The sequence below is a fragment of the Rutilus rutilus genome, assembly GCF_951802725.1.
Source record: "Rutilus rutilus genome assembly, chromosome: 3".
NCBI classification, from domain to species: domain Eukaryota; kingdom Metazoa; phylum Chordata; class Actinopteri; order Cypriniformes; family Leuciscidae; genus Rutilus; species Rutilus rutilus.
The window spans coordinates 41376367-41403052 of record NC_140211.1 but is presented as its reverse complement, the minus strand read 5'-3'; the positions used below and the strand labels follow the sequence as shown (position 1 = coordinate 41403052).

Genomic DNA, 26686 nt, shown 5'->3' with positions numbered 1-26686 from the left:
CATGGAAACAAACAAGAAACTAGAACTCAGGAACAGGGAAAGCCAAAGTAAAACACAATTGCTGCGTCCCAATTTGCATACCATCCGTCCTAAATAGTATTCGAAATTGGAATTAGTGTGTCCCAAATTGTAGTATGTTGAAATGAGTATTCCAAAGATACCCGAATTGCCTGCTTTTTCCGGTTAGAATCCGAAGTGCAGATTCATGCACACTCTAATGGCTACTATTGCCCACAACTCATTGCACGTTGGACGAGAATTTGACTTCGAGTCGCCATTATCCCGGTAGCACCTGCTGCTGTGAGAGCTCGTCGGCTGCACGGTTGAAGTACTGCTAACAACTCGAGGCAGTTGATGTGCCAATGCAGTTGAGGCCCCGTCCACAGACCTGAAGCTGCATGCCTGTTGTACGTGGCCTCCCAGCCAGTGGCAGAGGCATCCGTGGTGACCACAGAATGCTACTTGTTCTAGGGGAACACTTGCCCGCAGGAACGAAGGGTCTGACCACAAGCTGAGAGTTTGGCGATAGTGCGGGGTCACTTGGACCCGGCACGAGCCACTCTGCCACGCCCATCTCTGGACTCGATTGTGGAGCCAGTGTTGGAGCGGCCTCATATGAAGCAATCCGAGTGTTTTTTACCGCGGCTGCAGATGCCATATGTCCCAGGATCCTCTGAAAAGGTTTTAGTGGTGCCGCCGTTCTGCATCTGAGCGAGCTCACGCAGTTCAACACTGACTGGACACAGGCCTCAGTGAGGCAAACTGTCATGTTGATTGAGTCCAACTCCATAATGAGAAAAGACATCCTCTGCCCGGGGGTGAGTTTGCTCTTTTCCCAGTTGACCCGAAGCCCTAGGTGGCTGAGGTGACTGAGCACCATGTCCCAGTGTTCACACAACTGCTCTCTCGACTCGGCCAGGATAAGCCAGTCGTCGAGGTAGTTGAGGATACAATCACCATGCTCGCACATGGGAGCAATGGCCACCTCTGCGACTTTCACGAAGACACGGGGCGACAGGGCCAGCCCGAAGGGTAAGACTTTGTGCTGATATGCCTGTCCCTCGAACGCAAAGCGAAGAAATGGTCTGTGTTGAGGGAGAAGCGAGGCATGAAAGTACGCGTCCTTCAGGTCGATCGCTGAACATCAATCTTGGGGACAGATGCACTTGAAAATGCGTTTCTGCAAAAGCATCTTGAACGGCAGCCTGTGAAGGGACCGGTTCATGACACGCAGGTCCAAGATTGGTTGTAACCCACCGCATTTCTTGGGTACAATGAAGTACGGGCTGTAGAAGCTGGTCTTCATATCGGCTGAAGGGACCGGCTCGATCATGTCCTTCGCCAACTGCAATCTCTGCCCTGAGCACAGGGTCATTGTCCGCCAGAACACGGGTGAACAGAATGCCTCTGAAGGCAGGGGGATGCCGGGTGAACTGAATCGCATAGCTGAGTCTGATAGTATGGATGAGCCAGCGAGACGGGCTGGGAAGCGCTAGCCAGGCTCCCAGACACCGTGCAAGCGGGAGCAACGGCACCACGTACCCGGGGTGGGGCAGCGCGGCGGAATGCAAGCGGGACCAATGGCACCATGTACCCGGGGTGGGGCAGCGTGGCGGAATGCAGGGACCCGACTCGGACGGCATAGTGGCTCGGAGTGGGGTCTGAGTGTGTGGTGCAACATTCGCCCGGGGGCCAGTGGCGGAACAGAAACAAAAGATTCTCCGCCCAGCCCTCCACCGGGGGAAGGAGCGGTGCCTTTCGCCATCTCCTGAAGAGCAGTCTGATCCACCTCTGGGTCGCCCGTCTCAGGGTCGTATGCACCTTCGCTTGCCTCCTGGTTTGGCAGCGGCCTGGACGGACGGGGTCGACTTCCTGCTGCTTGCTCCATGCTGAGACCTAGGTGGTTGCTGCTGCTGAGGTTTTGCGGGAGTGGAGGACGTATATTTATAGTATATTTAGTTTTACCAAATGGACATCTTCAAATATAATTCTGTCTTCTACTTGTCTTTGACTGGGGGTCAACTTACCCCAGTAAGGGCCATCTTATCCCTGTTTTAATGTTTGACATTTTGTGCTATAAGAATTAAATTACCAAATGCTTGTATTTATTTCCTATAATAACACATTGGCTGAAGCACCATCATCCTGCACATGCTAAACTTATATCTAAATATGTTACAATTTAAAAGTAAATCCACATTGTTCTTAAAGGAGAACTCCGGTCAATTTTAACATTGAGCTCATTTTTTTGTACATTTGGAGTGCTGTCAGTACAGAGAACAACGACAAAAATCGGTGTTGCCTACACCGTGTTATCCTCGTTTTAAAATTTGCACCCTGTTGACTTCAATGGGGCAAGTTTTAAACCTGCTTTTAGGCTCTTAACATCCTTGATGTGTCATTACAAGTGCACAGGTCATGTGAGTGATTCCTTCGGAGTGAACGCGGCTGAATCTGACTGCAGTAGATGTGAAAGATATGAATAAAAATGATGTTTATTCAGCCAGCGCACATACCTGTATTTACATCCTGTTTTCGGTCGAAGTCCACAGTAGTCGATTGTCGAGTTCACGCGCGTGATCATAGGTACTAAACCTATGCGCATGAACTCGACAATCGATTTTTGTCGTTGTTCTCTGTACTGACAGCACTCCAAATTTACAAAAAAATTAGCTCAATGTTAAAATTGACCGGAGTTCTCCTTTAAGGAGAGCAACTTCCCCCGTTACCCTACATTAACACGTAGGTCTATGTGATAAAAATTAAGCTAATTATCCTTTATTATTCAATAAATATTAATATATATAACTAAGAACTGATCAAATCCTTGGCTTGTAATGATTAAACTATGTCGATAAAACCATTATATTCTATAGCATGCTATATTAACAATAATCTGGCCTTCAATAAGTTTGGCACTACTTGTGTATATTATCCATAATAGCTCACATTGGTAAAAATATCTGCTAAAACAACCCAGGCAGTCAATTTTAGAAACCAATAAACCAATGTGTCTTTAACTGGAAATAAAATAACAATGACCCCATCATCATTTTCTCTTATTTATTTTAATGACCCTAAATAATAAGTGCAGTCAGTCACAGTGCATTAAGAACTCAGTGGCAGTAGTGAAAATCCAGGTCCATTTGAAGTTCTAAACTTCCTTTAATCTTTCAAAATCTTAGCAGTGCATACAAAAGGTACAAAAACAGTATTATTCGCTTAAAAATTCAGACTATCAAATACTTAAAACAATTTAAAAATGAGTAATAGTATATTGAACAGCATCACACAGAACAGTCAGTTTATACTAAATGCCCACCAATTGGAGTCAAGGAGCAAATTACACTGACCAAAAAATAATACTTGCTATGCACTATTTTATCAAAAATATACAATACTTCAGTAACTTGCTGAAAATAATAATAATAATAATAATAACAAAAAAGCTAAAATAATGACCAGTTAGTTCAAGATAAATGCTAAAACAATGGATATGATGATATAAATGCCCAATAATTGGAGTCAAGGAACAAATTACACTGATCAAAAATAATAATAATTGTTAAGCACAATTTTATCAAAAATATACAATACTTCAGTAACTTGCTGAAAATAATAATAACAAAAAAGCTAAAATAATGACCAATCAGTTAGTTCAAGATATAAATGCTAAACCAGACAATTTTTTATTATGTCACAAAGTTAAAATTACAAACTAGGAAATTAATGAGTAAAAAGTACTGCATGTATATGACCAACTTTTCTTTACAGCAAAGTTGCAAAGCTGTGAAGAATTAGAGTTTACAATCCTATTAAAATAATGGAGTATGTCCAAACACAATATTTCCTGTTTGCTGTCCTGAAACACAAACACTTATCTTAAAGTAAGAAATCATTTGTTTGTGGGAAGCACTCCTTCATCACTCCTTTCCTCTTCGGTTTCTCTGTCATTATTCTTCATTATTCAGAGTAAGTGAGTGTGGATTCATGGCTAATGTTGAGCCTCTCCTCCTGCAGAACTCCACTTATCTTGCTGCAGCTGTATTAAATGGTGATAGAGACAATAAAAATGTAGAAACAAAAACCCAAATTGCCCAAATCATTGAAGGAACAGTGATAAATAGTGATATAGCAGTGAGAACAGTGATAAATAGTGATATAGCAAACCTGGAACACTTTAACAGAGGGGTAACTTTTCCCTTTGGGACGTAAGTGTAGTATTTTTAATTTAGTCTTTTAAGAATTTTGTGAAGATCTGTAAGTTAATAAAAAAAATGCTTTTATCGCAGAAGACCTGTTTGATTGTTTTTAACAACTGTTATCACTGTAGGTACACCGTTAACTAACAGAAAAGTTATATTTTTGTTGCTGTAATATTATAATCTTGAAAGAAATTGTCTTTGTATTGCAAGTATTAATTATTATAAATGTATTGCAAGCAAACCATAAATTAACAGAAAATTAAAAAAAAAAAAAATTACAGGACAAAGTCAGAGTAATGAGTTATTTAACATTTGCAGTTTTTATAGGCTACCATTAAATAACAGAAAGTGTCCTGTTTTTTTATTGTACTTATATGTATATATACATAAAGTCAAACACACTGTCAATTAACAGAAAATTAAAAATGTTTTAACTAGGGGACCAAATCCAAGTAATGAGCTGCCAGTACTTCGAGTGATAACAAGACTGAATAGTTGTAATAAATCATTTACCCACTAGAGGGAGGAATTGCGCCTTAAAGTTGACAAATTCATTGCTTTAAAAAACAAACACAAACATCAAGCTACACACAAATATTCATTAGCTCATTGCAGAAGAGCCTTTCTCAGGAATTGTTTCTGAGGTTTATGAGAAAATGTTCAAAAATAATGTCTGACTATTGTCAAGTTTAATGATAATTAGAATTAGACTGAATTTTTTTTTTTTTTTTTTTTACAGAATTTTATATCCCCAAAAGAAAAACATCTTTTTGAGGAGGTTTGGGTTGTTCACATTGTTTTTTCTTTGTCTATAATATGCTATACTTTTTGTCTATTATGTATTCTATACAAAATCTCTGTGTTTAACATTTTCATGTGGTAAATACAGACGTAAATTGCACTACATAATGATCATTTTTTTCACATTTATACTTATATAAAACTATTATGCCAGACATTGGGTAAATAGGAACAAACCACATTGTCGCATTGACATGCTGGACACAATAGCTGTTCAAACTCACAGCACTCATTCAAATGTTCTTTTCAACAAAACAATCGACAGCATTTCCTTCATCGTAATCATGGTTTGAAGCATGCAGGGACTAAGTCAAATGAAATTGCAGAATTTTAACCGCACACTGGACTAGACCTGAGCTTGCAGAGAAAAATATTTCCATATTAAAAAAGTCTGTGTTTATACACAATGACATTGCAGGTCTCTAGGGTCACAGTGTTAGTGACAGTGTTTTGCAGTGGAAATGCCTATCTTTGATCTCCCTATTATCTTTAGTGGGTGGCGGTTAGGGAAAAGGGGTCAGAGGCAGGGGAATACTGGCGTTGTGGAGGTGCGATAAATAGGAGGAAGCACCTTCTATTGCATCCACAATGAGATATTCAAAGCCCTCGGCTTCCTCTGAGTGTTTGGAGATGGGGAATGTGATGGAATGCCGAGAAGGGAAGGGTGTGGACAGATTAAAGCGAGAAGGGAACAATCTGGGTATGAAATATGGGATTGGATCTGTCTTATTGCCTGTGAGAGGCTTTTGAACCAAACAGCCGAGTTTCACTACATCTAATCTGGGATTGTTTACACTACACACTAGCAATAAATACATATAGCGACCATGCCAAACACATGAGTTAAGAGTGAAGTTATGTAATAATAAATATCCAGGATTTTGATAGAGATGCTTTTATGTATTAAAGGGACAGTACTCCCAAAAATGAACATTTTGTCATCATTTACTCAAGATCATGTTGTTCCAAACCTGTCTGTATTTTTAGAACACAAAATTGGATATTCTGATGAGTATTTTCATCAGTTTTTGTCAAAAAAGCTTTTGACAATTTTCATAATATCTTCTTGTGCTTCACAGTGAAGAAAGATAATATGTGCATGGTTTGGAACAAACAAATTTGACTTTTAAAAATGTCAGCTTGCAGAACTTTAGAAAAAATACCACTTTGCAAGATTCTTAATAAAGATGGCTGTTGTATTATATCTAAGATCTGATTCCTTTTGTACGGTTTTATTTGATTTACTTGGTACTATTAATTTGTTAGTATAAAATACATTCCCATTATAAACAAGACTATCTAAAGTCTTATTCATGTGTTCTCAAACATTTATGCAGTGATTATCACAGACAGAGAAGTAAGTGACATACCATTGTCCTCTCCAACTTATGTCTTACTGACTCCTAACAGCATAACACCGTCTTTGTTACTGTCTGTCCTCTGGAAAGAAGCACTGAGTGCCCGCAACAACATAAAAGAACACCGATGAAAACGATAACGTGAGCCATCAAAATAAAACAATACATCATACACTTACTGTTAAGAATTTTCATATTCGATCAGCAATTTAGTATTCTGATTCTGATTTTAGACAAGGGTAATGTATAGAATCGAATACTATCATACTACTGCGGCTACACTGTATTCAACCCACCCAAAACTTCATTTACAGTTCACGTTTAAAACAGGGCGTGGAATTTGCATTTTTTAATCCAGATTTGTGTAAAAAAATAATATGCAAATAAAATGACTTCCAGTTCAATCAAACTCAGCCGAATTACTGTACTGATATTCAGAACAGCAGGACTCTTGTTTGTGCAATATTTTACAATAACAGCTAACTAGCTGTACACTATCTTTATACCTTACAATCTTAAGATTGAGATTCTGTAAACATATACACTCACTTCTCTGTTCCATTGTCAGCCATTTCTGAAAAGAGGGAAAATATATGATTATCATTTATGGAGTTACTTACAGAAATAAAGGAAATATTACATATAACATTCATTCAGATTTAGTCACCTGGCCGACGATGCAGGACTTTTTTACACTTGAATTTCAAGTATATCATTGCTGCCAGAACAATACACAGAACAGGCAACAGAATCCACAGATATCTGTTTTCTATGAAGAGAATGATGATTATGATTATATTCTCACCAAATATTTTCAATTGAGCTTAAATATAATGGAATTTAATATACCTGAATTATCTGCAAGCTTTCCTTTACTATCGGGTCCTTTAATTGGAAAATAAACAAATTTTTACACACAGGTCTATTGTACAAAGCATTAAAGCAGTCACAGACACACAAATTGTTGTATTTTAATTACTGCTGTCATTTAGCTTCTTGTGTGTTGGATAAGAAAGCCATGCTTATCTGATCTACATGCATTAAAGTGTTTAGAACATTTCATTCAGGAATATTCCCTTTACGAAAGCCATGATTGCAAAACCTACATTTGATTGTCCTTGAAAACTTGCAAATTGTGAAGAAATGCTCACCAGGAGATGCTTTGCTTGATGTTGCAGTGATGGTTGGTTGTGGTGATGAAGAAGGATGGCTGGTAAAAGTGCTGATCTGATTTTGTTTTCTAGTTGTGTTTGGCTCTAGAGTTGCTGACGAGGAAACAATACAACATATATTAAATATTACTTCATAATAGAATACATAGAAAAAAAAAACATAACTCAGACTTTATATGAAAAAATTGCTTACTGGTAGTCAGATTGTTTACAGTAACTGGATTTTGTGTAATGCCTGTTATTGTATTTGTGGAAGAAACAAAAAAGAATTATGTATTGACAGAAATTAGAAAACAAATAAAAAATCTAAAGCATGTTTCAGAAATGTCATTGTTGCCTACACATTAGCGTCAAATATATAACAGAAGTATATTTTAGCTGAGTTGGTTAAATGAATGACATGAAGAATCAAATTATACAATAAAGACAGAAACCACCATTGTAACTTTTCTGAGAGAAATCAAAATTGATTCACTCTTGCGTGAGAATTTATAAACAAAGATGTAACAGTGGTGTACTGCTCCTGCTGAGCAAAGAAACAGTGTCTATCTGCATTTACACATTTAGAAGACATATGCATTTACATATGTTCCTCAATTTTAAAACTCTGATGCAATAATCTCTGCTTCCAATTACAGAAAACATGTACATCTTAAATTATTTCTCAATAAAGAACCAGTGTGGATAAGCCATCATTGTACAAAATCAGACTCAATCAGTGGAAAGAACGATTTTATTAATCTGTGACAAATCAAACAAAAACTCACTATTGGATGGTAAAGTAGTGGTGGTAGGACTTGGTGCTACACTTGAAGCTGCAAAGAAACAGATATAAACCACACTCTAATGGTCACTGACACCATTTATTGAACATGTTCAAACTGAGCATGTTAGAAACATACTCAAACAGAACATGTTGTTATGTTCATGTAAACTATTTATTAACTGTTTAAAACAATTGTGTATAACAACAAATGTGTATTAAAAAAATTCAATAGGGGCTCGTTCTTCGTACGTTGCTTAAAACATCCGAGATCAAATTACACATCCAAGATGATATCTTCGTGCTAATCATGATCTGGCTAATTAGGTTCTTCGAACACACTTGCCGGATATGATTAGTATAGCTGGATTGAGTTATCTGAGATAATTGCACGTTCATGCGCTGGTTTAAAAGGGGATATGTATCGATAGTAGAAACATTGATCAGCAACGCTGCTATTGGCTGCTCAGCGTGGCCAAAGAGCGGGCTCAGTTTTTCTCCTCAGCAGAGCAAGAACTAATAGTCGAAGTTTATTCGGAATTTTAATGTTTAATCAAAACGCCAGGGAACACCTCAAAGTCTGCAAAAGCCAGGAGAGAGGGCTGGCAAAAAGTAGCAGACAATTTAAATCCGTTAGAAGTGGCCATGTTAGATGTTTTTATCACTTATTAGCCTATATTTTTGTATTTTAATAATTGCATAATCACTTTGTTCATTGTAATGTCAGAGTCACCACACTAGAACATGGGAACAAATAAAAGTGAAGTACAAAAATATTCTACATAATGGTAATTTTTAGTTATATTATAGTCTCTTTTATAAAAAACACTGTTAAATAAATGGTTGTCTGTTTATAAAAACAACCAAGAAAAAGGCTGAGAAAAAAAAAGAGAAAAGATCTTAGTAGCCTACACTGTAAAATCATTTTTGCTGCATTAAATTAAGGCCGTATAGTCATTTCAACTGTTAAATCTTGAGTAATGATGAATTGCTTTGACTTGTGAAAGTGAAAACTGATAACCTTATGTTAATGTAAAAAAATATTTTGCCATGAGTTAATGATCACATTTTTCCCGAGTGTAGTTCATTGTAATGACATTGTGTTTTCCTCTTTTGTGCACTTTTACATAATACACCAACACTTGTATCTGTTCCCAAGAAAGTGGTGGCTGAAATATGTGCAGTAAGTGGACATTTTCTAACTTTCCAAAGGAAACAAAGTATAAGACTTTGTAATGTCCATTTGTTTCCATTGCACTGCAGTGAATAAACCCTCTCAGATAACTGTCATATGGAGGAACTAGCCTACCTGCAAGTGCATAAATAACTTTACTTAATTTATACTTGTATGCTTTATGGCTGCAATATAAGTCGCAGGATTCCACATCTACAGAACGGCCTACAGAAGAGTCTGCACAGACAGAGGAGACATAGGCCTACAGGTGGGCAGTGTATAGCCAACTTTTCCTTTTTATTTGTTGCATGAGGCATGTGTCTAATATCTCTTTTTGCAGGCACTTGACAACTGGCTTTTCTTTACAAAGAACAATTGAAATAAAACTCAAGGAACTAAGCATATTTGTCTTTTATTAAACATTTAATGAAAAGTGTTTTTTTTTTTTGGCAATGTTGTGTAATATGGCACATACAACAATGTCACAGGCCCTGTCAGGTGTGCAACCACTCAGACTTTTCAGACACTGAAATCGTCCCTTTAGCCAAAGTTCATTTCATTGTGTGCCCTTGAAAAAATGCAGTTCTGTTAGGATCAGCATAAGTGTATGTAATACAGTGAGCTTGATATTTAATTGTGGAACTTTCCTTACCACTTTCAAATAATGTGCATAAATCTGAATCTCTGAAAATTCTTAAGTCATGCACAGATCCTGGCCATTTTGCGTTCACATTTGTGATATGGAAGATTTTAGTCAACTGCCTTTTTTTTATTTGATATAATATTACTAATCTGGAATATTAAGAATCACAATAGTATCTGCGCTGCACATTTACATTGTGAACCCCCTTTCTGTTCACATTATCCCCTTCATTGAGGCCTTGATGGCAGTCTATGGTGTAGCCTATAGTCTATGGTACCAATCACGTTAGTGAAGCCTGAGTGACATCGGCATGGTCATGATTGCATGATCTTCATAAATTATGATAGTCAAAAAAAAAAAAGCTGCTTTAAAAAAAGCTGCTTTACAACATTGGGTCTTAAGTGGCTTGGAAATGGCACAAAAAAAAACCTAAAACTGTTTTTTAAACCTAAAAGCGCCAGGTAAACTCCGAATGACACGACAGACAGCACTTTCCATGAAGTTCTCCGCATCTCCAATAGTGTAAAGGAAAGAGCCACTCGCAAATAATCTTAGGGCAATGCAAACTGTTTGTGCTGTAGTTAAAGCCCGACTCCGACAAGTTGAAAATAAATGTGCGTTTCCAACAAATTAATAATGTAAACGACAATCTCACGAGTCACGAGAAAAAAAAAATATCTCAGAAAGTGCACTATCGCACTGCGCTAGACTTCCCGTATCAACTCCCCATATGAAGCCGCAGTCTAATCCTGTTAACATGAAATAAGCCTGCTCCCAAGCAGGTTTAAGCTTACGGACCTGTTGCTATGACAGCAAGTCCAGGATGAGCGTCGAAGAACCAAACAATCCAAGATCATGCCAAATCGCCAACAATCAAATCCAGCTAAGTGAGTTAGCGACGTACGAAGAACAGGCCCCAGGTCTGCAAAGTGGTATACTGTCTCTGTGTTGATTTCTGCTATAGCAGTTTACCGTAGGCTATATTTTTAAGTATGATTTGACTTGTGAAAAAGCTATTTTGCTATAGAGACACCGTTAGTGCCAAATTACTGTTGCTCTAGCGATAAGAGAGGACTAGCCTAATCCATGATGATGCAATGCAACAATCTCTGCTGCTAATAGCAAAAACAGAAAACAAGGATCTTAGATTATAAGCATGTAGAAGTATGATTCTGTAACGCTGATATCCACAGAAGATGAAGATAATAATCCAAGGTTTATTAAACAAGTACCAACAAGAGAGCCAACATGTGAAACAGAGTGTCAAACACAAATAACAACCGACAATGAACAGAACTGAAAGGAAATTAAATACACGGTGATATTTAACTAAAAGACGAACAGCTGTGATGAATGGTGTTGGTGTCCATGGTGACAGATTGTAGCGGGAAAACAGAACAAAGGGAGACACAAACTGAAGAAATACAAACTAAAAGTCCTTGAACTAAACTGAACATAATGGTTGGTGACAGATGCTGCATGTCCTTTCTCTGGTTTTCCACTATTTGTAAAGTCTGTGTTTGAATAAGCTATACACATACACACACACACACACACACACACACACACACACAAAAACCTAGTTTCTGCCTCACATGACATGCCAACAAACCAGCCTCGGACCAGCAACCCTCTGATGCATTCTGCACTCACCAAATGCACAAAATCTAATTGGTTGACTTTAAACAACTTCTGGCAGTTAGGGCACACCGTTTTTATGTAGGTAACAGACTGATATTATGCATCCATTCGAGGAAAAACGAATCGCTTGATTTGTCAAAGTTCATCACTCTAAAGAGATATTAAGGGTTTTGTTGAAGGTATTAAGCAAGCTAAATATTTAAACAATGAATTCAATTAGGATGTTTCACAACTGTCTAGCTTAACTAGCATGGATACACATCTTAAGGAAGGTCTGGTCAATAGTATCAAATAGATGACACAGTTACTGATGAATGATGAATTTGGGCAACATTTTTATACATAAAAACAAAATGGAAAATAATTGGAGTTGTTAATTCATCTTTTGCAGACTGTATGGCAAACTCACCAATATCTGAAGAATCAGGAGCTGGTGTTGCACTTGAAGTTGCATTAGACGGATCTGTCTTGTTATCACTGACTTCAGTTCCTGAAAATTTTCAAGCAGAGCATAGTAGAAACACATGAAGATCTGTTTTTATATCCATGCCTTTGAACTATTTATAAGATGTCTGAGCAATAATTAGAAAAGTGGGCCTCCAGAAAAAGGGTTGAGAAACAATGGTTTAGCTTACTAACCATAAACTAGCAGAAAACAAGAGAAAATAAATATGTTCCTCGATTTTATGCGATAAAATCTCTGATGTGATAATCTCTGCTTCCAATTACAAAACATACTTGTACTTAAGTTTTTTCTCAATAAAAGAACCAGTGTGGCTTATGCCTCTATGTTCACACTACACAACTTTAAACGTCGGCAGATCGCTGTGCTGTTTAAACTACATGACTTGCTCTGGAGTCTTGAAGTCGTTGTGGTGGTCACACTATGTGACACTACGTAAATGATCTGCAACAGGGGGTTACACACTACACGAGCTGACAACAACTCTGTCACCCTATCCGGTCCCAAAACCACATTTTGTCACGAAAACATGCGCAAGAAGTGGAATGGGAAATGGCGCATTGTCTATTTGAAAATGGACGGCGGGACAAAATTGGTGGTAATTTTTTTTTTTTATATAAATTAAAACAATTATATATAAAATAATTATAATTATATATATATATATATATATATAGAGAGAGAGAGAGAGAGAGAGTTTGTCTTTCTGCTAGCAGTTACATTAGCAACTTGTTACTTGTTCAATATGGCAACTGGCTTTATTCTCATGTTGTGCCAAATCCTTTCCCCTGTCAGAACCCCACCCCACAAGACTATAAGGAGAAGCGCTATCACATAATGTCCTGTTCTAGGTAATCAAAATGCCCTTCTTATTTTCTAATACCATTAGTCATTAGTCTATTAAGATGTCTATGTCAACTGGATAGCTCAGTCTTTCCCAATTCTGTCCCATCTCCCTTATCTGACCATTTTAATCTCTACTAATCTTGGAATTGAAGTCTCTACTAATGAGCTGATGAGTTGAACCAGTTGTGTTTGATTAGAAAGAAAAAAATAATGTTTACTGTTGGTTTTTCCCTTAAAAAAAAAAGGGTTGAGAAACACTTGATAAGCTTACTTCTGTAAGTAACCGAAAACAAGAGAAAATCAATTTGTAAACTGGCAACTTGTAACTTCTGTTATATGATAAGTGATAAATAAATTCATATACAGAGATTAACAAGTAACATTTATGGACATAATGCTTCTGATTATATAATGCTCTTCTCAAAAGAGTTCCATCCAAATGAATTGCTTGGAAAGACTTGACAAGACATTGGTTAGACACTCGGATGTGACTTTTCTCTCACATGTTAACAGACTTGTGAATAGTTGCATCCTGTGTCTGACTCTCTGGGGGATTGGGCTACTTTCCTGCTGACATTTCCTGTTCAGCCCTGCTCTCTGCTTGTCTGTGTTTGTGACCCTTTGCATGACTCAAGGCTCTTGAAGCTGCATTCAGTAACTTCGGGATTTCTTCGCTGTATTCTCGCTTTTTGCTCGCAGGTTTCTCTCTAGAGCTCCCCCCACAGCTTCGGAATAGATATTTGACAACACTGTTGTAAAAACTCGTTGGCTATTCTCAGACACCAGAGGCTAGCAGATCAACGACATCAAAGCAGATGGGATATTATTTAAAACGTCTTCTTCATTCGGGTTCGAACAGCGTGAGGGAGCGCAATAATGACGGCATTTTAGCAGATTTCTTTTGGCCGTAAAGCAATTGTTTACATCGCGAGACCTGATATCACGCGAGACTTCCTGACGCGGCGGCCGGCGGCCGGCCGCCCCAAAGTTGCAAGTGCGTATTTTCCGCTCATGGGCACCAGGGGGGTGCGAAACGACCACCATTCAACCCGAAATAAGTAATATAACCATTCCAATGACTCCGAAGCTGTTCAGTTAAGGTAAAAAAAAGTTACTTAGTTCACCTTTAACACAACTGGTGAAAGAATGATGAGTAGTCAAAGTCTAATAAACTAATACAATCATCCCTTTGTGAAAAAGAAGTACACTTTTACCTTTTAAAAAGAGTACTTGTATTATTTATATTTATTATTATATAATATATGGGGGCAGTCATGGTCTAATGGTTGCTGGTTCAATTATATATATATATATATATATATATATAAAACCCCATTTCCAGAAAAGGAAATAAAATGCACAATATGAGATTTGTTAATTCTCTTGAACTTTTTTTTTAACTGACAAAAGTACAAAGAAAAGTTTTTCAATGTTTTCACTGACCAACATAATTGTATTTTGTAAATATAAACAAATTTTGATATTGATGGCTACAACACACTACAGAAAAGTTGGGACAGATGCAAAATAAAAGTGAAAATATTATAAAGGTTAGATTATCCAACTCTTTTGAAATAGTCCACAATGAGCAGGTGAGTTGGTAGTAGGTGATGGTATCATGTTTGGATGAAAAAGGAGCTTCTTAGTCTTTGCTGCATCAAGACATGTCACTTGAATCGCTGTTACGCAAGGAGAAAGCTATACATCAGTTCTATGCGGAGATGCCGGTAAGTTCTCTGGGCCCGAACTCATCTCAGATGGTCTAAAAGACAGTGGAAATGTGTGCTGTGGTCTGATGAGTCCATGTTTTCAGTCCCAAAGACGGTGCAGAAGCAAACATCTGTTCTTTATTGGGGTGCATTTGTGTGAAGGTATCACTGACATGGAGGCATATATTTGGACTGACATAAACTGCCATCAAGATGACATCTTTCCTGGGAAGCTAGACAATGTCAGGCCTCATTCTGCACATGATAAACTAAGTGGTTTCTAGACACTCTGCACCATAAAAAGGATGTGCCTGCCTGCAGTCCAGATCTGTCTCTTATTGAAAATGTATGACCATCATGAAAAGGAGAATCAGGCAACGATGACCACAGATGTTGAGCAGCGGTCTTGTATCAGACAAGGTTAGGCAAATATTCCACTTGCAAAACTGCAACAATTATTATCCTCAATTCCCAAATGATTAAAAAGTGTAATTAAAAGGAAAGGTGATGTGACACAGTGGTAAACATGCCTCTGTGCAACTTTTGTGGAGTGTGTTGCAGCCATCAAAATCAAAACTTGTTTATATTTACAAAATAAAATGAAGTTGGTCAGTGAAAACATTGGAAATATTTTCTTTGTACATTTGTCAGTTAAATAAAGGTTCAAGATAATTAACAAATCACAGATTCTTGATTTTATTGCATTTTACAAAATGTCCCAACTGGAAATGGAGTTGTGTGTGTGTATATATATATATATATATATATATATATATATATATATATATATATATATATATATATATATATTATCCTATATTCTTCAAAATATTTCATTTAGTCTTAAATAATGTCACACAGGCTTGGATAAATAATGATAGAATTTTCATCTTTGGGTGAGCTATCCCTGAATCCCTTCATTGTATATTGATTGCAATTCGATGAAAATACATTATAGTTTGAATTATAAAGTTTGTAGACAAATTTTGATGTTGGCCTGAGAAAGCCTAGCCAGAAGGCTTAAAGTAGGCCAGTTCAAAAAGCTTGATAGATTTTTTTAAGCAATTTTGTTGTTGTTGTTGTTGTTAGATTAAAACATGTAGCTAGCAAGTGTTGCTAGCATGTTTTAACATTTTGCTAAGTGTTGCTAACATTTTTAGCATGAAGCTATCATGTTTTAACACATTGCTAACATGATTTAACATGTTACTAGAATGTTTCTAGTAGGATTTAACATGTCATTAGCATGCAGAGTGTAGAAGTGTTTTAGCACACTGTTAGCATGTTTTAACATGTTGCTGGAATTTTGCTAACATGTTTTAACTTGTTTCTAGAAGTTGCTAAAATCGTACTGAAGATATTACTATAAATTACAGCAACACCTCCCACTTTGCCTTTCAAACGAGGCTTGTGTTTATAACAGTGATCTTGGGTGATAGACTCATTTAAAGCAATGAATTCGTATGATTTAAGCCAGGTTTCTGTCAAACACAGCATATCTAGGTTATGATCTATAATAATTTCATTTACAATAAGTGCTTTTGAAGAAAACTATCGTATATTCAGCAACCCAAGCTTTATCATTTGTTTATCTTTATTATATCTGTTTTTTTTTTGTTGAACATTAATTGAATTACAGTGTGCTGGATCGATCGAAAGTAACTCACTCCCACTAAACCTTTTCTCTTTGAATTATTGCACCTGCATGGGAACAATACAAGTTGACACCATTATGACTAAAAGTTTGCTTAGAAGTATTTGCTTAGAAGGGGTGCTTCACACCGTGCCACCCAAAAGCAGAGCGTTGCTTCCCGTGCTCCCCCACAGAAATCCTGGGGGCATGGAGGGTGCACTCAGCCGCAGCCTTCAAAGGGTAAAGCGGATCTGAGGACCATTATTATTGCTAAGAAGGCTGCAGAGAAAAGGTCCTGGCGCCCGAGGGCTCAGGCCAGTGAGGGCAGTTCCCCATGAAGTAGAACGGTCAACACCTCTTTTTACGGTGCCCTCATGGGACCGTTCTGCCAACCCTGCCACCTCGTGTGCTTCAGGGCGCAGCGGTCGCCGGCGAGCACATATCTCAAGGACCACCTGGAAACGTAGTGGCCTCGGGATGCCCGTCCCCTCTGAGGAGGGTCCCAGAGCAGTCTGTTCAGTCGTTCCCTGCCGGTCCACTGTTACAGGGCGACGGACTGACTACTCAACAACAACTAAATCCAGAAGCCAGTCTCGAGAGACTGGTACCTCAGTAGAATCTTTGGCAGCGTGGAAGCTACTGCCAAATGTTTCTCATTGGGTCCTGCAGACCATAGAAAAAGGGTATCAAATACAGTTTGGGTCTCGCCCGCCTCGGTTTATGGGGGTCCTACCCACCGTGGTGAACCCCGAGCAGGTTGTGGTTATGGAACAAGAAGTGAAGACCCTGTTAGAGAAAGGGGCCATAGAATATGTACCTCCCTCCAACAGGGAAACCGGGTTATACAGCTGGTATTTCATAGTTCCAAAGAAGCATGGTGGGTTGCGTCCCACCCATTATGGATCTTAGAGTTCTAAACGAGTCTGTTATGCAACTAAAGTTCAAAATGTTAACACTGAGACAATTCGTACCACAGATCAGATCCGAGGATTGGTTTGTCACGATAGATCTCAAGGACGCATACTTCCACATTTCCATCCTTCCATGTCAGGATCCCATGCGCCTTCAGGGGATTCGCATTATGAACTACATCGGCGATTGGTTGATTCTAGCTCAGTCGCATCAGTTGGCGGTTCGGCATCAATATGTTGTTCTCGCCCACATGAAAGAGTTGGGGTTACGACTAAACGCCAAAAAGAGTGTGCTTTCTCCACTACAGAGGACCACTTTTCTAGGCGTGGTTTGGGACTCAATGTCAATGCAGGCATGCCTGTCACCGGCACGTATAGAGTCCATCCCTTCGGCTGTGAAAAGTATAAAGCTAGGCCAGTCATTCACTGTCAAACAGTTCCAGAGACTGTTGGGCCTGATGGCAGCAGCATCCAACGTGATACCTTTTGGACTGCTGTACATGAGACCCCTGCAGTGGTGGCTCAGGACCAGGGGGTTTTCCCTGAGGGGCAACCCCTTTCACATGATCAGGGTCACGCGGCGGTGCTTACGTGCCCTGGTTATGTGGAAGAAACCGTGGTTTCTGTCCCAAGGTCCAGTGCTAGGAGCTTCTTGTCGTCACATGTTGCTAACGACGGATGCCTCCCTCAAGGGCTGGGGAGCGATCCTAGAGAGGTGCTCAACTCAAGGTCTGTGGAGGGACCACCATCTTTCATGGCACATCAACCGTCTGGAGATGTTGGCTGTATTTCTTGCTCTAAAGAATTTCCACACAGATCTCAGGGGACACCATGTTCTTGTCCACACAGACAACACATCGGTAGTCTCCCATCTAAATCATCAGGGGGGTTTGCGCTCACGTCCACTATGCAAACTGGCACGCCAAATCCTCCTGTGGTCCAGAATTTAGGAGCAGACATCCTGTCAAGACAGGGGCTGAGGCCCGGGGAATGGAGGCTCCACTCCGAGGTGGTGGAGCAGATATGGAGGGTGTTCGGCCAAGCACAAGTGGATCTGTTTGCGTCTCGAGAGACGTCTCACTGTCCACTTTGGTTCTCCCTCACACATCCAGCTCCTCTGGGACTGGATGCCAGCTCCTCTGGGACTGGATGCTGGATGCTCAGACGTGGCAGAGGCTACGTTTGTATGCTTTTCCCCCGATCTCTCTGCTCCCGGGAGTTCTGGAGAGAGTTCACAGGGACCAGGTCCGCCTACTTCTTATAGCCCCGCGCTGGCCGGGCAGAGTATGGTTCCCCGATCTTGTGTCTCTCCTTGACGGGCCTCCACTGGAGCTACCCGTCAGGAGGGACCTTCTGTCCCAAGCAGGGGGCTCGATATTTCACCCCCAACCAGAACTGTGGAAACTGTGGGCTTGGCCTCTGAGGGGGCCCAGCTCATAGGGACAGGTCTCTGAACTGAGGTTGTAGAGACCATTCTACATTCCAGAGCTCCTTCCACGAGGAAACTTTATGCCTTGAAGTGGAGAGTTTTCACTTCATGGTGTAGTGACCGTCAGTTGGATCCAGTTAACTGCCCGGTTGGTACAGTGCTGGAGTTCCTGCAGGAGTGGTTCACTGCAGGTCTAACCCCGTCCACTTTAAATGTCTATGTGGTGGCCATAGGTGCTTACCACATTCCTTTGGGTGGAATGTCTTTGGGAAAGGACCCATTGGTATCTCGTTTCCTCCGTGGTACTCTGAGGCTGAGGCCTGCAGCTCGAACTAGGGTGCCGACTTGGGATTTGGCCATTGTTCTTCAAGGCCTTTCCCTGGCTCCCTTCGAGCTGATAGAGGAAGCCTTGTTCCTCCTCGCCATATCTTCTCTTAAAAGAATAGGAGATTTGCAAGCACTGTCGGTTGCTCCCTCGTGCTTGGAATTAGCACCTGGCATGGTTAAAGCGTTCCTTCATCCTAGACCAGGCTATGTTCCTAAGGTCCCCACTAATGTGGTCAGACCTATTATTTTGCAGGCCTTTTGTCCTCCTCCCTTCCAGAATTCGGACCAGGAAAATAATAATCTGCTTTGCCCAGTTCGGGCGATAGATGCCTATGTCCACAGGGCTGCCCTGTGGCGTAAAACTGAACAGTTGTTTGTATGTTTCGGGCCCCCTAACAAAGGGTACCCCGCATCTAAGCAGAGAATAAGCAAGTGGGTGGTTGAGGCTATCTCGCTTACTTATGAGTCGGCCGGACAGCCTTCCCCTATGGCTGTTCGTTCTCACTCTACTAGGAGTATGGCGGCCTCCAAGGCCCTTATATCAGGAGTTTCTCTTCAAGACGTGTGTGATGCGGCAGAATGGTCCTCACTGCACACTTTCATCAGATTTTACTCTTTGGACTTGGACTCTACACCAGGGTCTCAGGTGCTGTCGTCCTAAGTGCTGCTCGCTTGATTTCACACTGGATAGACACTCGTAGCTATGGTGGGGTTGGTATAGACGTTCCCATAGGGTCAATCTCGACGCAATGCGAGTTCCCTTGAAAGGGAACGCCTAAGTTACGACTGTAACCTCAGTTCCCTGAAGAGGGAACGAGCGCTGCGTCACCTTGCCATATCTCCTTCATGCCTGTCAGCGACTACTTCAAACTTTTATGAAGCTGGCGCTCTCTGTTTTCAAGCAGGCTTTATAGCTTCCTGGTTCGTGATGTCACCCCCATCTGACGTTCCGCCACACCATTGGACTGATTTTACATGTGCTTCAAGACGTCATCACGCGAAGCGTTCCCATAGCGTCAATCTCGATGCAATGCTCGTTCCCTCTTCAGGGAACCGAGGTTACAGTCGTAACCTAGGCGTTTTTTTCACCTTTCTACTGTATAGGCAGCCAAGTTTTATTGAATGCCCATTTTGCCAGCAATGAAGCACCCCTTTAAGTACACTTAAGTGTCATTTTATTTCCTTAATATAACATTATCTGCAAGTACAACTTTTTAAAAATATACTTTTAAGACTTGAAGTACACTACAAGTGCACATTCAACACAATTAAGTACACTTCTTTTTCACAAAGGTCATTCCTGGAGAAAAAAAAAAGGAAGAACAGGAAAAGCATGAAGATGTTTTAGCATTTCTTCTACACAACATAACTAGGTGTTGCCTTCACTTTTTTAAATCATAAAACAAAACAAAACAAAACAAATAGACTTACATGAAGAAACAGGTGCTTCAGAACCCCTATTTGCACCAGCATAAAACAAATATAAACCAAGTCTTATGGTCGCTGTCACCATTTATTGAACATGCAAGATAAGCATTGTAAAAACAGACTTCAACAGAAAAATTTTTCATGCCTTACAGTGTGTGGGTTTACATCTGTGTGGGTTTCTGATATAGCAGTTACAGATATCTGCAGATAGCAGATGTTATTGTTGCTTGCTTTCAGTATGGCAGCTTCACATCCGTTTAGCCAGTAATACATTATACTCTGATGTTATACATGATTAGACTTTTGAAAAGCTTCCTCTGTCAGACATCTGTCTGCTGGGGGATTGTGTGGGACCTTTCTGCTGACATTTCCTGTCCTGGCCAAACACAGTTTCTGCTCTCACTCTGTCTGATTTTGTGACCCCTTGCTTAACTTCTGCCTCTTAACAGCTAAAAGAAAAGCTGACACTTGCTGTGCTGTCCTGTCTGCTAAACAACACACAGCATTCACATATCTAGACATATACTCTCACTAGTTAAGTTCATATGTTCAATGCCACTTTAAGAGAATTAGCCAGCTCCTATCAAAATTAAATCACATCTTTATTATAAATGATCAGGGTTTGCGTAATAAAAAATTATATCTTTGATAGAGCAAAGGAGTAATTAACTTCTAAAGTATAGTGGACAAGAGAGCTCAACGCGCTGCAACTGAAGAAAACACATGCAAATAGAAAAACACCTGCAAATTAATAAAACATCTTTAACAGTTTCACAACACATGTGTGCTCCAAATACTCACAACACAACCAAATACAGAAACGTGCTGCAAAAGTTCACAACACAACCAAATACAGAAACGCGCTGCAAATAGCACAGACCACAAAGGAAATGTTTCCAGGGGATCCCAATAAGTGACGAACCCGGCTGGGACATGCTTATTGCTCGTGAACATCCCTATGCCCTACTCCCTTCGAAGGGCAGAGCCATCATATAGCTGTTTGGAACGCACTTGGTGAAGGGAGCAACGAAAGACAACGTAATTTCCTCATTATTTTCACCTGGGATGTTCCCATGACAACGCAGCACCGTGTCCATCAGCTGAATAGCTGTTCTTACGACAGGAATTTCTTATTATTGCTGTTACCATAACTGTTGCAAATAAATATACATTTTATAATAAAAAAAAAGTTTTAGTGTTATATATCTGTGTGTGAGTGTCTCAACTTTAAAACGTGCCTTCTCATCTTTGGACCCTGCATTATTACCTAACATTTCTTATTAAACTTATTTAAACATAACATGACAAAATGTGCACATTGCACGATTTTCAAAGTCACTGTTCTTTTCACACTGCACGACTATCTGGGGTAGCATTCAGTTGCTGCTGTGTGCACACTGCATGATAGATCAGCGACAGGGGCTTACAGATTGCATGACTTTACAAAAAGAAGAATCGCAGACAACTCTGCCTGGTCCGCAAACTACGTTTCACAACCAAACACGCGAGAAGTCATAAAGAAATAAAGCAAGATCACACGAGATGGGAATTCTCGAGCGAGACTGGAATTGTTATTATTGAAACATCAAATAGACATGGGTGCTCCTGCCAAAGTTTGACTAAACTTTCCTTCATTTTCTTGTGTCCAAATAGACAGAGAAGGAGCCTTTTTTGGGATCGAAGCCATGCTTGCTGATATTCTGGTCTATAACTCCTCCCTGAACTTCCTACTGCCCTGTAACTTGCTCTCTCATTGGCTGTAGGTCATCACCGATGTAATTTTTAGTCAGAACACATTTCACACAGTAGGATATTGTATCGCAGACAGGTCCAGAAATTTAGCATGCCAAATATCTCAGGGGTGTCTGCGACGCATCGTTGATTCTCTCAGATCGCGTATTTGATAATGCACACTGCATGACTGTCACTATTTGCCTCAGATTTCAGACATTTGTCTACGATTTCACAAAATCTGTCGGCGAGTGAGGATCGGGGCTAAATTGTGCAGTGTGAACTTGTCATTAGAAAAACAAAATTGTCTGGTAGAAGCCATGCACTTCTCCAATCTACATTCATCACAAAGGAACCCCAGTAGAATTTAATCTTTCTTTTATTTTTTTGCAACTATGCTCATTACATTTCCATTCTAAGGGTGTGTTCACACTTGGCATGTTTGGTTCTATTAAAACAAACCCTGGAGTGATTGCTTTGTTAAATCGATTCATTTGAATCAGTGTGAACGCTACCATCCGAACCCTGGTGCGCACCAAACAAGCGGACTGAGACCGCTGGAAAGATGGGTCTAGGTCCAGATCGAAATCTGGTGCGGTTCGAATGAAATGTGAACACAACACGGACCAAAGACGGGACATGATGTCACAAGATGCCCTAAAAAGGACAGAATGCTCAAGCATACCTGTTTTTTCTCGTCATAGTCATGATTTTGCCCACCACAGTTCAGTATAGGTATCAGAACCGCGTCTCCTCACAGTAGATCTTTGTTTGTATGTGTGACGGAGGGATTACTGCCGCTGTTTTGACTCCTTTACACATTTTATAAGCTCTTTGCGAGTTCTTAGCTGGTCAAAATACTATCATGTGTAGGCTATGCACATACAACAAGCGCGTTTATCTCAGCACACAGCATTGTTTTGGATGTTTGGTAAGTTCCATCATGAAATATACGTAACAAAAGCCGACCAGTCAGGTTTTGAACATATCCCTATGCCTTTAGGTTCGGTGTTAAAATGCCAATGTGAACGCTAAGCAGACCAGGGGCTGGTTGCATAAACCGCTAAGACTAGACTTACAAGTTAGACATCAAATTTTTTCTTTAAGACTGTTCATAGCTTTTTTAAATCAGTTACATAAAAACATAGACTGGCCTAATTTGAAACCGAAAAGTAAGACTGACTGCCCCTGGCTAACTGCCAGTGGGTCATACTAGAACTTAAGACACTCTCTTAACATAATGGCTATGTTTATGCAGACAGCCCCAGGACTAAATGTTTTTTTTTTTTTTGTGAACACACCCAAAGAGATCATTCTCCTGAGTTCCCTTACTAAACATCAGGTGACTTTTAATAATTTCTTTTTCTTTTCTTTTTCTTTTCTTTCCCACATTTCTTAGAAGCGGAAGTTGTCATAGTAAACTTTTATAGCGGTGAATGACAGACTACATTAAATATATTTTATGTGTTCCCATTTGCTCAAATAACAAAAGAAAAACTCCACAATAGTGTTTTCACAACTTTCAAAAGGAGGAAAAAATAGAGAGAGATTGATAATGGCTGTCAGAAGAGAGAAAGATGTAAATTTTACCGTCACTCCCATAGCCGCTGTATGGTCATGTCCACACTGAGACAATGTTTTTAATAATGAAAACATCTCGGTTACTAACGTAACCTCGGTTCTCTCTATTTTCTTGTTAGTTAATAGTAGTTACTAGAATGTTAATAGTGCGTTACTCATTTGTTCCTGTGTAGTTATTCATTAATAAAGGAACAGTATTCTTAAGTGTTACCCTAGTTTTTTTGTAATCTGATGCAAAGGTGATACAATGTACATACATTTTTAAAAAATGAAAATATAAAAAACTTTGCAGGATTTCTGATGCTGATGACCGTTAAAACACGCCATCACAGTCTGTGAAAAGGGTCCATCAAGGTATTATATTCCTTTAATGGAACTGGGAAGCCATAGAGACTGATAAATCTCTCATAGGTTAGAATATTCCCAGAAGCATCAAATTCAGATAAAATTGTAGCGGCTGGACCAATCAGACACACAATTATTTGTTATATTTAATGAATAATTCAACAGACCCCCTTACCCAACAACAAAACTATGTGCCTATGTGTATGTGAACAACCCCCAAAAAGCAGAACAGGCCCCTGGTTATCATGGAAACAGAGATAAGACTGATTTTATGGCCCAAAGGAATGTATGGAGAGTTTGTTTTCAACTGCATTTCCTATTGAAACAGACACATAGCCTAAAATTATACCCATTGTTATTGGTCAAGCCAATTTGAGAGGTGTGACTGCAAAAGGTAAAAGGGCCTCTAACCCCAGTGACCTTGGCTCTGCACTCTTCTTGTTGCTGTTTGTGTGGAAAAGGCGGGGAGACATCCGGTCCGACTGCAACATCGCGGGACCTCCCTGCGCTGGCGGGGTCACAAAGTACAATAAGCAATGTTGCAACTTTCCACCTGGGAGAGAACACTCTCCCAATAACAACCAAGTCAGATTGAAGTTCGCCATTCTTCACTAATCCTGGAAGAACCTGAATGCATCTTCACTGCCATTGAACTATCGAACCATTAATCAACTAAACGGATGCTTAGTGTAAGCTGTAGACCCCTTGTTTTTTGCTAAGAATCAACTTAAAAAATGACACAGTGTAGCTTTAAAACAGAGGCTTAGCTGTACCTAAGGAGCCACACCTTAAAACAGATAATTTCAGATAGAGGGTCAGAATGAGGGTTGAAAATAGTCCCTTTTCTGCATATATACAGTATATTTATATTTTCTTTTTGTGCAAAAAACTTTATTACCGTTATACATAAGGAACCTTAAGGATCATATTAAAATAATTAAAAAATCCATGTCATGACCCCTTTAATGTTATATCCTACACAGCTTCACTCTGATTCTAACTTTTAGCTAGCTCAATTCTCAAATTGATGCTTCCTTTTGCTTGCCGCTCTGTCCTCCAGCATGTGACCCGGAAACTGATCAAAGAAATCATCTTGAAGGACATCTCAATTCTCTAGTTGCACCACGAGGATGCATGGGGAATTCTTTCTTGTTTAATCTGATGCACATATAAATTCTCCTCCCCCTTCACATGTCACAATTGTAATTTATGCTTTACCTTTGCTGTTTAAATAAACCACACATCTAACATATTTCAAGAGGGCATCTTGCTTTTTTATTATTTATTATGAATTTCTTAAACGACCAAAATTCAAATGCTTCAGGGCAGATCCCTTAAGTGCTGATGATACTTTGAAGTGATGGCTTAGCGATATATAGAAGAATATTCCAATAAACAAACAAGATTTCCTTCAATTCCTGCATTCTCATTTTCTTTCCTCGCGTCCTACCCACGCATGCTAACGGGGGTTGAGCTGAGACACAACAAAGAAAGGAAACAAGGATGCACAAACTAGAAATAAGAAACACCCTAGTAATCAGTTTTCTTTTAGGTTGGCATGGTATGCATACAAATCCATACATATTTAGATTCAGTAATATCGTCTAATGCTTATGTCACAGTTCTGTGCATGTATCACTGAACAAAAATATGTAAAAGTAAATTTTCTGCATTAAAATATTGATTAAATAGTCTGATTCAGGTCTAACAAATAAAATGCAGATTAATTTAATGGGGGTAATTAAGTGAGAAGGTTTGATTAAGATTAAATACATTTTTATATTAAATCAATAAAAACTAAATTTAACATGGATAAATAATGTGAAACATATTAAATATGAACCCTGCTCAGCATTAGCACAACAAACTTTGTATCATGTACAAAATGTTATAATATTTAAAAAGTTGTTTTATATGCCATGTCAAATTATTTGCAACTTTTATAAAGAAAGACCATAATTTAGAGACACCATATGTACATCATCATATAAAAATCACAGCGATCAAACTCAAAACCACCCAGGCACTTTACACAACACCCACTAATCTTTACAGTATGCTATAAAGGAAAAGTTTATTTCACCTGTCCAGTGGAGGAGGATACAAGAACAGATGAAGAATGAAATCCTTCTAACCATGGTGTAGTTCTTCTCTAATTACAAAAAACAACCAGAAAACCAGAGTGTTGCTTTAGAGCGGAGCACTAAAGTGATGAGAAAGAGATGTGTATCCAGCTATTCCAATGCTTATTTTAGAACTTCCCTTAGACAAAGAGGTACAGGAAACAGCAGCTACTGAGGGTGGAGGACCAAGAACCGGGAGATGTGGCGTAGCTTTGGAAGTGGGTAGTGTTTGAGTATTGGTGCTCAGCTAAGGGCTGACATTCCTTTTTTGTCAGGAACTTCTCTACAAGTCTATGTTAGTGTTTCCTACTCTAGCCGCTGACCTGTTTTCTCTGGAGGTACAACCTTAATCCAAAAGAAATGTTCTACTTTTTTTTCTGAATGGCTGTGTTAGAATTAAGTA

At 39.4% G+C, this 26686-nt stretch overlaps 1 protein-coding gene across 1 annotated transcript; it reads right to left on the bottom strand.

The window, feature by feature from the left end:
• Positions 1–3667: 3667 nt before the first annotated feature.
• Positions 3668–26429, bottom strand: LOC311287861 (uncharacterized protein). The gene is made up of 10 exons (XM_084404963.1): positions 26244–26429; positions 12167–12247; positions 8304–8351; positions 7730–7771; positions 7516–7629; positions 7214–7249; positions 7032–7133; positions 6914–6938; positions 6377–6459; positions 3668–4042 (listed from the first exon to the last, which is right to left on the bottom strand). Exons 1-9 carry the CDS (start codon positions 26296–26298, stop codon positions 6393–6395), a joined length of 570 nt encoding a protein of 189 aa, XP_084261089.1. The 5' UTR covers positions 26299–26429; the 3' UTR covers positions 3668–4042; positions 6377–6392.
• Positions 26430–26686: the final 257 nt, after the last annotated feature.